The following is a 16,022-nucleotide window of genomic DNA, read 5'->3' on the forward strand; positions in this document are numbered from 1 at the left end:
TGTTATTGGTAATAGTTAAAAGCAGTCTTGATCACAAATTTATTTATTCTGGTAACCAGTTTTGACCACAGACATGGTCAAAACTGGTTACCAGAATAAATAAATTTGTGATCAAGACTGATTTTAATAGTAACCTCATTGATTTGTTCACAACTTTCATGTGATACTGCTTCCCTGTAGACTACAGCATCATCGGCAAACAGTCTAATGCCACTGTCAATACCATCAACCAGATCTTTTAAGTAAATCGTAAAAAGCGGCGGACCTATTACGCTGCCCTGGGGCACACCTGAAGTTACACTTGTTTCTGTTGAAGTCACCTCATTGAGGATGACATGCTGGTCTCTGTCTGTTAGAAAACTTTCTATCCAACAGCGTATGTCATCGGATAGACCGTAAGCATGCACTTTTTGGAGCAAGCGACAGTGTGGAACTGAGTCAAACGCCTTTCGAAAGTTGACACGCTTCACTCTCATTCAACAATAGTAAGGTTCAAATAGCCATACAGACCTTTTCCACTACAACCCCAATCCTAAACATACAAATTTCTGGGTGGTGTTTTGACAAGACCATGGTTCATTCTTTATGTCATCCTTTTCTAGCTGAACTAGTGCTCCATCTCTGATTACTGTGATGCTGACAGCACCTAAAACTCTAATCTTGCTTTTAGTGCCTAGAATTACTCTTTAATAATACCACAATACAGAACACATGTGGGTTGTAAAGGACCAATTAGCAGTCCTCCTTTATAATGAATGTGCACTGAAGGTTAACCAAAGGAGAACAGATTTAAACTATTACACCACATGCATAAAATTTTATTAATGTGAAGGTGTACTTCCTAATTAAAAATAATGTGTACAGTAATATTCCTTCAGATGTATTTATATGATGTACACTGTCAAAAACATTGATTTTTATACTTTTACATCTTCTAAAAAAAAAAAAAGAAAAAAAAAAGAAAAAAAAAAAAGAAAAAAGAAAAAATGTTCTTCGTGCAGGTTCCCAATGTAACTTAATCCTTCTTAAGGTATCACAAAAATCATTTAACACAAAATGGACGAGTCAAAATTTTTTGGTCACATTAAATGACAGAGGGGAGGGGGGGTTGAAAAACTGCACTTTTGATCTTGTCCAGTTTTATTACAGTAAAGATTCCCTGTTACTCTTCTAGGCCAATACTGAACATTAAAGGCTATATAGAATATTTTATTCTAATTGGGAAATGTCTTATTGTTTATGCAAATTAAGAATCCAATCTGTGAACATAGTGGCCCCCATCCTCCTTTTATTGTTTTCTGTGCATTAAGCTACTAATGTTCTCAAACTTTTAAGACATGGCAGTTTTAAAATTTTCCCATTGATAAGTAAGGATAGCTCTCAGGTACATCTGAACTGCATCTTACCAACACCGTTTTCTTCAGTGACAGCATTCGGCTTACTGACCCTGAAGTGTTCACCCTATGCACTCCTAGCAGCAAAACAGGGTACTACAAAAGTGCTGCCCACCAAAAAATTTGTTTGATTTCTTTTGGGTACCTCCTCATATAAATGGCAAGACTTGACATACAGGAAGTGTTCAGCAGTCTGAAAATAGAGTATCATTTGCTTACAGCCGTTCAGATGAGCAAAGAGATTGTCAGACCTTTCTGCATGGATGTACTCCTTTATCAAATTCACCACCATTTTGAAGTACTGGATCCACAGCACTGCAACAGGTCCACTGTTGCTGATCCTGTCCCCCACTTTCCTAAATTTGATAGCCACTGATTCGAATAATTTGGATTGGTTTGAAGAATTTGGTGAAGGAGACTTGAAGAGGAAATGTGACATATGGGTGCAGATGCATTTCTGCACTTCCTTCGAGACTTCAACTTCATCTGACAAGGTATTTTCAACAAGAAAATGAACCCACACTGTTCTGGCAAAGGTGTGCCCCCTTCAGCACTTTGTCCACTGATAATGAAGAATTTATACTGAATAAAACTTCTTTCAAACCAGCCTGCATCATGTGAGGTACCCTACACACCCCAAAAGTGACGACAGCAGGTGAAATCCGTCAAGATATACAACATAACTCGGCATCTTAGAGTGTGATGTATTCATGGTAGCTGCAACAATATCCCTGCTTTCCAATATAATGGTTGATCAGAATGGAAATGAGCGCATGGCATTGTTGGCCAGGAGGCCCCTATTGAATACTGTGTCATTCTATTTGGGGGGAAAGGGGGGGGGGGAGGGGGGGAGGAGGAGGAGGAGAACATTTAGAAAAGGAAGGACAATCACTCTAGTCTTTTCACTTGGTTTTCCTTTTGTTATACAATGAATGTACCCCTTTCATTCTAGGACTGCAATACCTTGCTTTTTGACAACAAACTGCAGAAAGTCATGTGGAGCCAGATGTGGTGGCTCTTCTGGTTTATTAATGAGAGCCACAGGCACATTTTGTAGACCTCCTTTCATGTTTATAGGGGAACTGTTCCGAGTTTTCCAGTTACAGCAGACACAGGTATTGTGTTCAATTCGGATATTTCTGAATCTCTTTCGACATGTTTGGATGGAGCAACACATTTGATCCCACACATAATGTGGAAGGTAGTAAGCCCATCTATGGTACAAACATTGAAATTCACATTATCAAAAACAAGTTAGTTGAATGCAGCTGGCTTGTAGTTTAGCTGAGCCTGGGTAACACAGAAAACTCCAATTTTTGTACTTCACAGCATGGTGACCTGAAACCCAGACTTGCTAGAAGATCAACCAAGTTCTTTGAGGCATATTTCCTGTGGAGCAGAATGGAGATGCCTGTCAATATTGATGACAAGCAGGTATGAGGCCAGACTACTGACGTGATGGGATGTCCAACAGCAACACACTTTTTCCTTGATTCTTCCTTTTTGGATGATTCTGAGTTGCCCTTCTTTCCCATTATTTTCCTTGTTATCATACCAAGTGTAGGTTAGCAATTTGCACCCAGTGTCTCTAAAACCTCTAACCATTCTGTCTTGACAGTTCTCCACTCAGGTTTCCTTCCAGTAATAGTGTCCAGAATTCCGTTTACAGTAAACGGACAGTTATCATTCCCCTCCAGTAAGTCACTCACCTGTTCCATTGTGTTTGAAACATAGTCTTCATGTGTCGATGTTGAGGGTTTCACGTATAATGACCTAATAATTTTGAAATCAAATTTGAATTGTTTGGATCTCAAATGTGCAGGCTCAGGTGGTTCAGAGGACATTGACAGTGCCTGTATCTTTAAATGAGCCTTGATGGATTGCAGTTTGGTGTAATTTTTTTTTTTCATTCAGTAGGAATGAAAATGGCATCAAAACCCTCTAAAGAGGAGCTGTTGCCATCTCCTCTTTCTCTGCTCACTTTGACAAGTGATAATATTCCTGTATTTGTGACTGTGGAAATACCATCACCTGGTCCATCGATTATTTCATCACACACGAAACACTGAGTAGCCAGCCAGCTCTATGCTGTTGATGTTCATGTAAATTAAAAGCAATTCACAAAAAATCAATGCTGAACACTGACACAAAAACTGTCTCTAAAATGCTCAATGAACATTTTAAGTGAACTGAAGGTAAAGAAAAGAGCTGAGAGAGAACTAACCCCCCACCCCCCTACCCAGCTGATTGGAGGAAGCCATGTGGCCAGTCTTTGTTGTTCCTTGAGGGGCCTCCCCATTGTCAACCCTTTCCTGGGAATCACTGTCTCTCCACTGCTGACAAAGGCAAATGAGCCTCGAACTTTCTGTCTCGAAAAAAACAAGATGTTGCCTTGAATGTACTTTTTCCCATCTCTGAATTATTATCAGCCGAAGTAAATACTTTCACTATATGATTCATAACAATATAATAAAAGCTATACTTATAAAAAAGTGTTGTTTTTTTAATTCCAGTTACCTTATTTCCATTTTAAAGTGTCATTTGTCATCACAATAGCAAGTTAAATCAGCTAAAATGCAACAGGCTCTCAACATACTCATTTCCAGAGGAACATCAAAATTGAGTGTACAACTTTTGAGTGGTTGAAGATGAAGTGGCGAAAGTGTACATAAAATTGAAGGTGATTTAATGCTCTACAACTTCGTCTCTGACAATTTTATTCACCAAGGATTATAGGAGACACTAGTAGCAAAAGTTTGACAAAAAGAGAGGTAACAATGATTTTTTCGAAAATTATTGACTTTCAGTATACATGTATCTCGAAAACTGCTGGTAATTTGACAAATATGTATAGAGATAATTTCACAGGAAACTGAATTAGCTTTCATTTTTATCTGGAACATTTTTTCTACAGTGCACCATTTCTGAGATATAGGTAAAAAACCAAAGAATGGGACTTTTCCACTCCCCCTCCTAACTATTCCTAAAAATAGCCATAAAATCAAATTTTTTGCATATTCCATACAGTCTACACCCCTCTTTTGGGCACTCATTGACTGGACTATTGTTATATGTTCCCTACCACATGCCAATTTACCAGGGTTAATCTAACACTCTTTCAAGAGGAAGAATTCAACTTATGTCATGTAGCAAAGCTCTTATTAGATTGTTAACCCATTCTGAGACAATAAGGTCAGAAGGAAACATTCTGGTCCTTGTGCGACTGAGTCCAAGTGATTACTAATACACGGGAGCAACTAGGCACTGTCACCTACAACGTCCCGCACTAACAAACCAAGAATGCATGGTTCGATGCCGGCAAGCCCATTCTCAAAAATGTTGTTTGGACAACATGACCATTTGGATGTGGCCGATGGAATAAAGCTAGCCATCATGCAACATCACCTGCTGTAAATGCTCAAAGTACTCTTGTCCAACAACAGGTACGATTAACTCTCACAGAGGACAACTTGCTTGCCAGTACTTGGCAGATTAGTACAGTCACCACGGGACTAGCACAACATTATGAGAAGTTTAAAAACATTATTTACCATAATCTTTTGATGGTGCATGGAGGACTATCCAACATTACCACTGCATTACAAATGACTAAAGCTTTGCAGATCCTCATTTATAACACTCACGCTACTCAGTTCTACTTAAAGACTCTGCATAATGTTACCCACTTGGGGTTACAGCATAAACTTTGTGCTAGTCTGAGTCCTACTGCAATGCTTTGCATATCTTAACCAATACCACCACACAAAATGCAGTACATTTTCAAAGGATTTATCCTGTTCAAGAGTGTATCTTACCTCACTACTACACTGCTGTTAGTGTACATCTATCCCATCTTCATGATCACCTCAATGTAAGGATACACCTGCCTATCCCCTGCACTAACAGCAAATTTGAATGTTATTGGTTACACGCCTTTCCAGCTGCATGGAGTGCCTTACAGAAACACATTACTTGGCAAACACATGAATTCCTGAAAATTAGTAAGAACCAGCATATGCAGTTCAACTATGTCAACAGCCAATCTCCAGTGCTGCACTCAAGCTAAAAAAACACTGCTCCAACATAGTACTACAAACCAGGAACCATATTTCTATTGTTAGCTGAAATTTCTGCATCAACATGCCCTCAAGTTGTAATCACAGTACAGGATCCAGTATTTGCCACTGTCAGCAACAGCTGGTTGTACACTGCACCAGGACCACTAACAACTATCATCATTTGGTGATTACTCAGTCCCACTGTGTAACTTTAACTGGTTGCAGTCTTATGTGGTAGTTCCCATTATGATCTCATCAAACCAAGAACTAAACTGGTTGCTTAATTAGAACACACCTTTAACCTGAGTCTGGACCTCCGAACTACCCTTTGAAATGAGTCACCACAATAACTGCATGGCACTGCCTATGGTCACTGATATCCATTGCTACAATCGATGGATGGGTTCATAGACCAGGAGAATGAACAAATTACCCTGGATTGTGTTGTTGCACACGTCAGTGACTCACCTCTCCACAAATACATTATGACTGTAATGCTACATAGCTGTCTTCCCTCCTCTAACTCTGCTTCCAATTGGACTAGTGGTCTGGATTTTATACACGAAGGGCTATTGTAAGCAGTGCTGCAACTCGCCTAAACAGGTTGCCCCTCAGCCACAAACAACCAACAATTGCCAGTAACAGAAGTGACCCGAAGGTGAAACATATGACCTCAAATCTTGGGGCTAGCTGGAAGATTTAACTATGTATTTGTTCATTAGTGAATAACCTGTCAGCATTGCTTAATATCATGCCATGAATATTGCAGATGATGTCAATTTTATGCATTCTAGTGCCATATATTCTTACTGCTTTTTCAACGAAGTCTGTGAATAAAGACGTATGGGAAAGCCTGCCTACGTTTTACGGTCCTTGATGCACCCTTACAGGTACAGTCTACATGCAAGAGACTGTGCTTGTGTAAAGCTGAGATATAGATGTTAATGCTTACTTGGTACGAACTATACATGTTTGGTACACCTAAAGGAGTTTGTGCAATAGTATCAAGCTTATGCAACCCCTATCTTTTAATTGGTATTCTGTACTTACGTACGTGTTATTTGAAGATTTTCTCATGAATTTAGTAAGACTGCATGCCACAGCCACTTATTTAATCGTTAGAAAGGTTAGCTCAATCTTTCTGTTATACTCGTTAATTCTATCCAGAGTGGGTAAACATTACGATGTCTCGGGTAATATACCATAACATTGGTATTTAACAAATCAGCCTTGGTTATGAAGGATACTACCTTCCTTTCCACCCATTTAAATTATATCTATGCCAGCACCTTCTTTTAAACCGTCCTGTTACAATTACTATCATAACTTTGGAAGTTGTGTATTTTAATTGATGATGTCCAGACCAGATGAATGGGATATCCACTCCATCTTTTGTACGTGGGCCCTGTGGGCTATAAATAACAAAATATTTTGATAGAGTCCCTGGTTAAGATTATGTTTAAGGAAAGTCTATCATATTCTTCTTCTCTTATTTTGTTATGAGTCCCAAATGTAACTATGCTTTGAAAATTTAACACTGTTTTGAAAGAACTAAGACATTAATTATCAATGAAATACACTGTCCTCTAAATTAGACGCACGCCCATGGAACCCCTAATGGCCATCGGGCAGAGTGTCTTAGATCTGTAACACAGATTCCTGATGAAAGCACTACTTAGTAGGCGACACCACCATCCATCAATAGTGCAGTTGCCTTAACACTACAACCCACCACGCTGCACTGCCCCAGTGCTCCACTGGTCTTCAAAGCCTGGTCTGCACAAGCAAGCTGAACCATTTCGAGCCCCATCATTCAGATTGTTTAACAGTCTCTCCTCCAGTCTATCAGTCTCCCATATTTCCAAAGGCGCTTCTCGCACAATATTGTAGACATTATGAGTAGCCACTCCTGTGAAAGAGAGAAGGGTTGGGCAAGCAGCCACATGTCTCGAGGAATTTCGGAGTGCTTAAGTAATGATTTTTATTATTAAATTTTCTTTCTCTAATGCTCAGAATTGTTGCCTATTCACGGGACTGTTCCCACAACTAGTACATCAGAAACAGCTTATGTTACAGGCTAAGAGAAGTTCATAGTGATTAGAGACTGCTGGTGAGGCATGCTTTACAAGCAAGAAGTGTGGGAAGATGGCCACTTGAGGTTCTGAGGGATGTGGACACAGTGTTGGTTCCAGAAGGAACTCACTCTCTGCTCTCAGCCTCAGACTTGATAACACACAACATTCCTTGACATTTCTAATGCTCTGGACTTCAGTCTACTGTAACTTAGCCATGACGGCTTCTCGAAGCAGCTCGCTGATGACCTAGCTGTTTAGCGCCCTCCACTGTAAATCATCATCATCGAAGCAGTTGGTGGCATGTTCACCTACCTTAGGTGTGTGCCTTGTACTCATATATCAAAATACACCAAACTTTTTACGTATTTAATTCTCCTGTTATCATTTAAAGCTACCCTACAGGACACCCTCTCCCTCATCCTAGGCTGCAACTGTATACTGCATTGGTACAGTTATGAGCAACGTGAAGGAAATCCCAACTGTAATGAGGGAGGCAAACATACAGAAGAATAAAGAACCTTTTTACAGATGACAATTGATGGTGATGCAATGGTGAGACAATAAAGACATTTATTTACTTTCTGGTATTTACAGTGACTATCTAAACAGACTGAGAGGACGCAAACAATGACTACGAACCTTGAGGTCATCTTCGGAGACAATGATAGAATGACTGCCGACCAGAACATGATAAGTTATGCAGTAACAATAAAACATCTCCTTAAATATTACATAAAGTAATTTTGCCATCTGATGGATGTTCCAGCCCTAAACTCATACTTGTTCTAAAAGAAGTTCTATGGGAAATTTGGTACACAATTTCCAAATTCAGCTTATTGAAAGTTTACTTGTAAAATGCAGTGCATTTGTGAATTCTTCCTCTCAGCAAAGGAAAGTGTGTAACCCTTGCTATGTGCCAGTCCCAACATGTTTGGTAGGATGACACTTTCCTAAACATATTCGTTGTACTGAGAAGAAGCTGGCTTGTATACAAAAAGTGTAAGCGTGAGCTCATCCAATAACATCCTGCCTGAGATTTATTTTGATAATCACAAATAATTTGTTTATTTTTATAGCACACATTGCTCCTGTCAAAGGTTTTGAATTATTGACAAATTACAATCACAAGATCACTTGATTTGAGGAAAGTACATCATAATATGCCAGTTAAACCATGCTGCAAGAAGTGCCATGAGGTATGGGAAACTAGCCAAGTATCACAAGATTGTCACAAATTAGTCCACATGGGCTGAGACAAATAGCAGTGCACACAAATCCTGACAGCAGTAGCACCACAGCACTGGTCATGACAATGGCCACTATCTGGTGCAAGAAATAGCCCAGTCAAGGGGTTAAAGATCTACAGAGCTGCATGCCTATTCGTGGTAGCAGAGTGACATTTATCATTCCATGATGGAACAGGTGCCTTGTTAGCTGTCCTAAAGACTTTGGCTAGCATGACTCATCGGTGTGACGAGCCATGCCAGTGATGTGATCCATTCAATCCTGTACAAAATATCCAGTTTGTCTTGCTAAGCACCCACGTGGGTGGCTTTCTTTCGGAGACAGTCCTATTTAGTGTGTATATTCAGATCACGAAGAGTGTAAGGATGATGGAACAATCCCATAGCAAAACTAAGGGTGTACTCTGCTCCATGTTTCAAAGAAATATTCCAGAGTCATGCTGCACGGGCATTACAGAAGCATAGTCAGAATGTACAGTTTTAGAGAACTGATGGTGCTGACCAGCTCCACCTCGGGAACACCATTTTCACCAAACCCATTCCCAGTTGACTGAAAATGTTCCTTGAGGAGCAGCCGTTTGGTATATGTTGTAACCAGTGCGTACTACGCTTACATACAAGCCCACCTAAAATACGGTGTGATATTCTGGGGCAATTCTCCAACTGCCCTGAGCACATTCAAAATCCAGAAGAGAGGAATGAGGATCATTACTGGGAACAAACCCAGAGATTCCTGCACACCCATCTTCAGAAAGTTGGAAATCCTTACACTGCCTTGCCCATACATTCTCGAGACACTAAAATTTTTCAGAAACCACATAGTGCCAACTGACTCCAGAGTCACAAAAAATAATGAAATACATAAACACAACACAAGCAAAAACTCAAATCTGCATGTTTTGCGTACAAACACTCAACTCTGTAAAAAGGGAGCTTTCCACATGGGCTTCCAACTGTTCAACTAATTTCCCACTAGTATTAAGTCCACTGAAGACAACATAAAATTTAGCAAAGCCGTGAAATCAAATTTGCTGTGTCACTGTTTTTACTGTATGAATGAATACCTAGAACAACAAGCTTGTTATTTATGTAAAATTGAAAACATTGTGCAATGGAGTGAAGTAAACTTAATCAATCTTTGTAATGTAATACATTAGGATACTATACGTTACTATATGTTAACAATGTTAACTGATTTTTTCCGACATCTGTAATGCACTGTGTACCATCAGATCACATCGAATAAATAAATAAATCTCATGGATGTATCAATGGTGTAATCAGTGTAATTACACATACATCTGGTGATGTCACTAGATGCAGCACGGAGTGGTATTTTGACAGAGCCAGGTCACAATGATAAACAACAGTGGCAGATTTTAGACTACTGGCCATTAAAATTGCTACACCAAGAAGAAATGCAGATGAGAAACAGCTATTCATTGGACAAATATATTATACTAGAACTGACATGTGATTACATTTTCACACAATTTGGGTGCATAGACCCTGAGAAATCACTACCCAGAACAACCACCTCTAGCTGTAATAACGGCCTTCATACGCCTGGGCATTGAGTCAAACAGAGCTTGGATGGTGTGTACAGGTGCAGCTGCCCATGCAGCTTCAACACGATACCACAGTTCATCAAGAGTAGTAACTGGTGTATTGTAACGATCCAGTTGCTCGGCCACCATTGACCAGATGGTTTCAATTGGTGAGAGATCTTGAGAATGTGCCGGCCAGGGCAGCAGTCGAACATTTTCTGTATCCAGAAAGGCCCGTACAGGACCTGCAACATGTGGTTGTGCATTATCCTGCTGAAATGTAGGGTTTCGCAGGGATCGAATTAAGGGTAGAGCCACAGGTCGTAACAAATCTGAAATGTAACGTCCACTGTTCAAAGTGCCGTCAATGCGAACAAGATGTGACCGAGACGTGTAACCAATGGCATCCCATACCATCACGCTGGTTGATATGCCAGTATGGCGATGATGAATACATGCTTCCAATGTGAGTTCACCATGATGTCGCCAACCACGGATGCGACCATCATGATGCTGTAAACAGAACCTGGATTCATCCGGAAAAAAAAGACGTTTTGCCATTGATGCACCCAGGATCATCGTTGAGTACACCATCTCAGGCACTCCGGTCTGTGATGCAGCGTCAAGGATAACTGCAGCCATGGTCTACGAGCTGATAGTCCATGCTGCTGCAAACATCGTCGAACTGTTCGTGCAGATGGTTGTCGTCTTGCAAATGTCTGCATCTGTTGACTCAGGGATCAAGACATGGCTGCACGATCCATTACAGCCATGCGGATAAGATGCCTGTCATCTCGACTACTAGCGATACAAGGTCGTTGGGATCCAGCACGGCATTCTGTATTACCCTCCTGAACCCACCGATTCCATATTCTGCTAACAGTCATTGGATCTCGACCAACACGAGCAGCAATGTCGCGATACGATAAACCGCAATCGCGATAGGCTACAATCTGACGTTTATCAAAGTCGGAAATGTGATGGTATGCATTTCTCTCCTCCTTACACGAGGCATCACAATGAAGTCTCACCAGGCAACGCCGGTCAACTGCTGTTTGTGTATGAGAAATCGGTTGGAAACTTCCCTCATGTCAGCACATTGTAGGTGTCGCCACCAGCACCAACCTTGTGTGAATGCTCCGAAAAGCTAATCATTTGCATATTACAGCATCTTCTTCCTGTCGGTTGAATTTCGTGTCTGTAGCACGTCACCTTTGTGGTGTAGCAATTGTAATGGCCAGTAGTGTAGAACAGCTGCAGACCCTCTCAGCCTCACTTGTCCCAACTCAGTAATTTGTACTACCTGCTCTCCAGTGGACTTAGTCATGATGACCTTGCAATACTTTGTTAGTTTCTGGACATAGATTTGGACTCTGTTATTTCCAACCAGCAACACTTTGCTTTCACACACGCAGGTCTACTTTTCTAATGACAACGCATTATGCCTACTGTGAGTGCACCAACGGCGTGTGTGTGTACTGAGGGAGTGGTTTTGTATTACAGTACTTCCCAGCCTGCCAAAGATAGGGTTATCCAGAACTAAACTTTTGAGTTATTCAGTAGATCTGCAGAATACTGTAACTGCCAAGCAGTATCCATCTCTAGTCTTCATTTCTATTTAATATAAGAAAAGTCAGGAATTATTGTTTTCTTTAATTCATCTGTACATTACTGGTGTTCAATAAGACCTATGATGCTGAAAGAAGTACACACACAATGGGGGTGACATAGGTTGTTTGGAACCATAACCCACCCCATGATGGCATAGGAATTATCAGGCAGCTTTGCTGAGTGTTACAACCAAGATGAACAAGTAGCTTTTTGTGCTCCTGAAACAGGAGCTCTACCAGCAGCATGAGCTTGTACAAAAGCTGTGGAACATAATATGAGTCTCAATGAAACCTTTTCTTTGTGAATTTTTGGCCACCTCTAAAGTCTCTAAGGTAGTGCAACTTATGTGAACAGACTGTTGTGAGTGCTCTGTTTGATCGACTACTTTTTTTGTTAACCATGTTACATTTGTATGAACTTTGCCAGTATGGTCCTTCCTGAACTTCCTATATGTTTGCAGATCTAATAACTTGATAATCTTGTAGGGAAGCAGCCTACTCACGCCTTATAAAATTCACATCAGTCTTTCCATTGTGTGCCAGCCAGTCCACTGTAACTAGCTCTGACGTCATAAATATTGCGCAATACTTTAAAAATCAAGTAAATAACCTGAAACGTTTCTAGCATGTCAGGAGTAATACTAAATCAATGTGTGTTGAATATCAGTTCATTAACTTTAACCATTCTCGAAATTTGGACATTTTTCTGTAAAAATCATTGGCGCAACAGAAAAGAGCTAGAACCTTAAAAATTTATATTTAGATTCCTTTTGCATAATAATTTACTAGAAACAGTATTCTGGATCTCACAAATTAAAATTTTAGTTGAAATTCACGATTTTCTGGTTTTTGTCTTAGAGATTAAGGAAGCAAGATAGATTAAGTAGGCGAATAAATAAAGCTAGGATGTTTAAATTTAAGTAGAAGGGAGATCCGCTATGATCATAAAAATGTGAGAAATTTCAACAGAATAACTATAAAACTATAGCTATAGCGTATCTCCAAAGAGCAAGTTCAGAGATAGTCTACTGTGTGTAGTGTAATTAAATTAATTCTCTCGCCCAAAATATTTGACTTAGCCACGTCAGACTTTTATTATGATTACTTACTTGTGTGCTGATTGCACAATTAAACTGAAAGCTTCATCGGCCATCAGCAAAGGAAGCAATGATTTATTCGATAACTTAAAGTGGTGCATTACTAGGCCAGCGGCTAGTCGGGAGAGCAGATTTGATCAGGCATTCCCTTAGCCGTCCGCACCGCGGCTTTATATGTAAGAATGCTGCGTGAGAAGAAGGCCCCAGTTCTCTCCAGACGCTGATTAGTGCACCACCTGTGCCGGGAGTCGCGTCGCGTCGGTATCGTTGATATAAACAGCCTCGGATGCAGTAATAAGTTACTCGGGATACGCGTAACCATGAAATCGTTTTCGAGTGAAGTGTTAATTTTGGAATGACGTTAATGATCTATCTTTAGTTTGCGTATGTCGTATTTTCACGTGCCACCGCAGGACAGACATTCTACCATTATTAGCGTGGTGTTTGATGAACATTATCATCAAATTATGGCAAGCATTCACTTAAACATTTAATTGGAACAGTTATAGTTGCATCAGCGCATTAGACTCTAAACTGCTCTGGTAGTTGGATTGTGTGGATTCTTTTGGTCTGTGACTTTCAGGATATAGTGAACATTTTAGAGAGAATGGTTTTTGATTATGAATCCCAGACAGTCTCCTAATTCCTCAGAGCTATAAGCTGTAGCTATAAATGTATTTCTCAGATGAAGTGGGCACTAGGAATTCTAATTACAGGCTTCACGTTTTGCTAATCACTTTCTGGTTGCCAATATTGTAGTTAGAGAGCCAGTGTTGAGAACGGCAAACAACAACATAAAATAAATAATAGGAACATTAACAAAAATATCCACCCGCCGCCCCACAATCTCACTGACATAGTTGGCTACTTCATAACTACTGTTGCATTGCCCCTGTCACTAGTGAAAATGATAATACTATTGTCCTCATTCAGGTGTTTTATAACATTTCTCTCATCCACAGTTACATTACTTTTTGGAGGCTTCATGCGGGCTATACTCTTAATGATCCTATACACATTTTCTCAGTTGTTACCGGATCCACACTAGGAATGCCTGATTCCATACTACCTATAATTTCTTCGGTGGGCACAACACATGAACTAAGGGGAGGAACAGAGATCAATTGTTGAGCAACATACTTCGAAGCCAGGAGACCACGAATTTGTTTTGATAAGACTTGTGTACTGGCAGCCACAAATAGATACTATAAAAGGCTATACAGTGGGGCCATCATTTTAAGCCGAGTGAGGTGGCACAGTTGTTAGCACCTTGGACTCGCATTTGGGAAGATGATGGTTCAAACCCGTATCCGGTCATCTTGATTTAGGTTTTCCATGATTTCCTTAAATCACTTCAGGCAAATGCCGGTGTGGTTCCTCTGAAATGACACAGCTGACTTCCTTCCCTATCCTTTCCTAATCTGATGGGACTGATGGCCTCGCTGTTTGGTCCCCTCCCCCAAATTGATCAAGCAACCATAATTTCAATGTAGAGGAGGAGGATGTGAAGCTAAATATTATCTGGAGTCCAGGGCTGAAGAAGATGTGTCAGTCTTCCACCATGGGCTGATAACAATGGTCAGTTGTGGTCAAGTATTTGAAACATGTGAATCACGCCTCCACATGGAACAAGCAGAAATGGAATTTTACATCAATCAGTAGCGAGTCACATATCCATTGGACCTTTGAAAAAAAACTACAACCCCCCCCCCCCCCCCCCCGGACATGTACTCTGGATGAAGGGCCAAAACATTTGGTTTCAACAAGAAATTCACCTGACCACAGCAAAACAGTCCAGCTTATTTTAATAAGTGTGAGCTCCCAATTATTGGGAGTGCTAAATTCACAACTCAAAGAAACACATTCTTAGCATAGCATTTATTAAAATTAATCCACAGTTGAGTTTCGCAAATCATATAAATATTCATTATTTATACAAAATTCTGAAGTGAAAAAAGACAATAAAAGTATACTCTGATAACTCACTGTCTTTTCCAATCTCACCAAAGCCCATAATTCCGATAGTCAGGTCCATCATAGTTCTCACTTCAGGAAAAAAACCTTCTTTCCCCCACTTCGCTATCTTCTGATAATCATAGTATGTAAACAGATTCCGTTCTCTGTTGACAATTTCAGAAACGACATATTCAGCCATTTGTACGCCAAAGAGGTCACCAGTGAGCCGGGTCATTACAAAAGGAAGTGGGAGCTAAAACACATCATGCATAATCAGGCACAATCCAAGTCAAGGTGAAAATTACAGAAAAGGCAATAGTAAATGCGAAATGAAAGAGAATATTAAATACAGAATCAAACAAAATATATTAACATAAAAGTATCTATTTCATACAAAAGTGACACAATCAGCACAAATTATACTGTCTGTAATGGGTCTTATATAGGAATTTCTGTAATAATTCAAAATATCTCCATCACACATTTACAAACTACTACTAAGAAGGCAGTTATGAAAGATATACATTCAGTTCATTTAGCCAGCACATTGCAATTTTGTAAGTAACAATTCATTTGGAGCAAAAACACCTGTTTTACACTTTTCAGGAGACCTTAAAAAGGGTGTAAATTGTGGGAAAATGTAAATGGTGGGAAACAACTTTTTAAGCAAATAAATTAGTTGTACAGTTATTGTAAACAATGGTAGTTCATATGTTTTGACAAAAAAAATCCAGAATTGCCAGGATTGTAATTTTTTTCAATTTCTTCTGGTGAATTTTTTCTATCTAGTTTTCCAGTTCAAAAATGCATTCAAAAGTTTTGATGTGTATTTTTTAACACTTCAAGCATTCGGAGTAAGTCTGAAAGTGATTACAAGGCCTGGACACAAACTGTAAACAAGAAATATATGTAACTTCAAATTATAAAATTTACTACATCATCTCATTTGATAAAACAGCTATGGACAACATTACATACAGTACAGTTATTGTTAGGTTGGCAGTGTTAGGAGGCAAAGCACTAGCCACACAAATTGGTTTT

The 16,022-nt window shown here is 39.7% G+C and overlaps 1 protein-coding gene across 2 annotated transcripts in view; it reads right to left on the bottom strand.

Annotated features, from left to right (window-relative positions):
• LOC126248128 (glyoxylate/hydroxypyruvate reductase A-like) overlaps positions 1-16,022 on the bottom strand; it is a 539,820-nt gene that overhangs the window by 52,553 nt on the left and 471,245 nt on the right. For both annotated transcript variants that reach the window (XM_049948814.1, XM_049948813.1), the window contains exon 4: positions 15,012-15,234. In XM_049948814.1, the coding sequence (XP_049804771.1) occupies positions 15,012-15,234 (223 nt within the window). The remainder of the gene's footprint in view (positions 1-15,011; positions 15,235-16,022) is intronic.

This window comes from Schistocerca nitens, chromosome 3 (assembly GCF_023898315.1).
Source record: "Schistocerca nitens isolate TAMUIC-IGC-003100 chromosome 3, iqSchNite1.1, whole genome shotgun sequence".
Taxonomy (NCBI): domain Eukaryota; kingdom Metazoa; phylum Arthropoda; class Insecta; order Orthoptera; family Acrididae; genus Schistocerca; species Schistocerca nitens.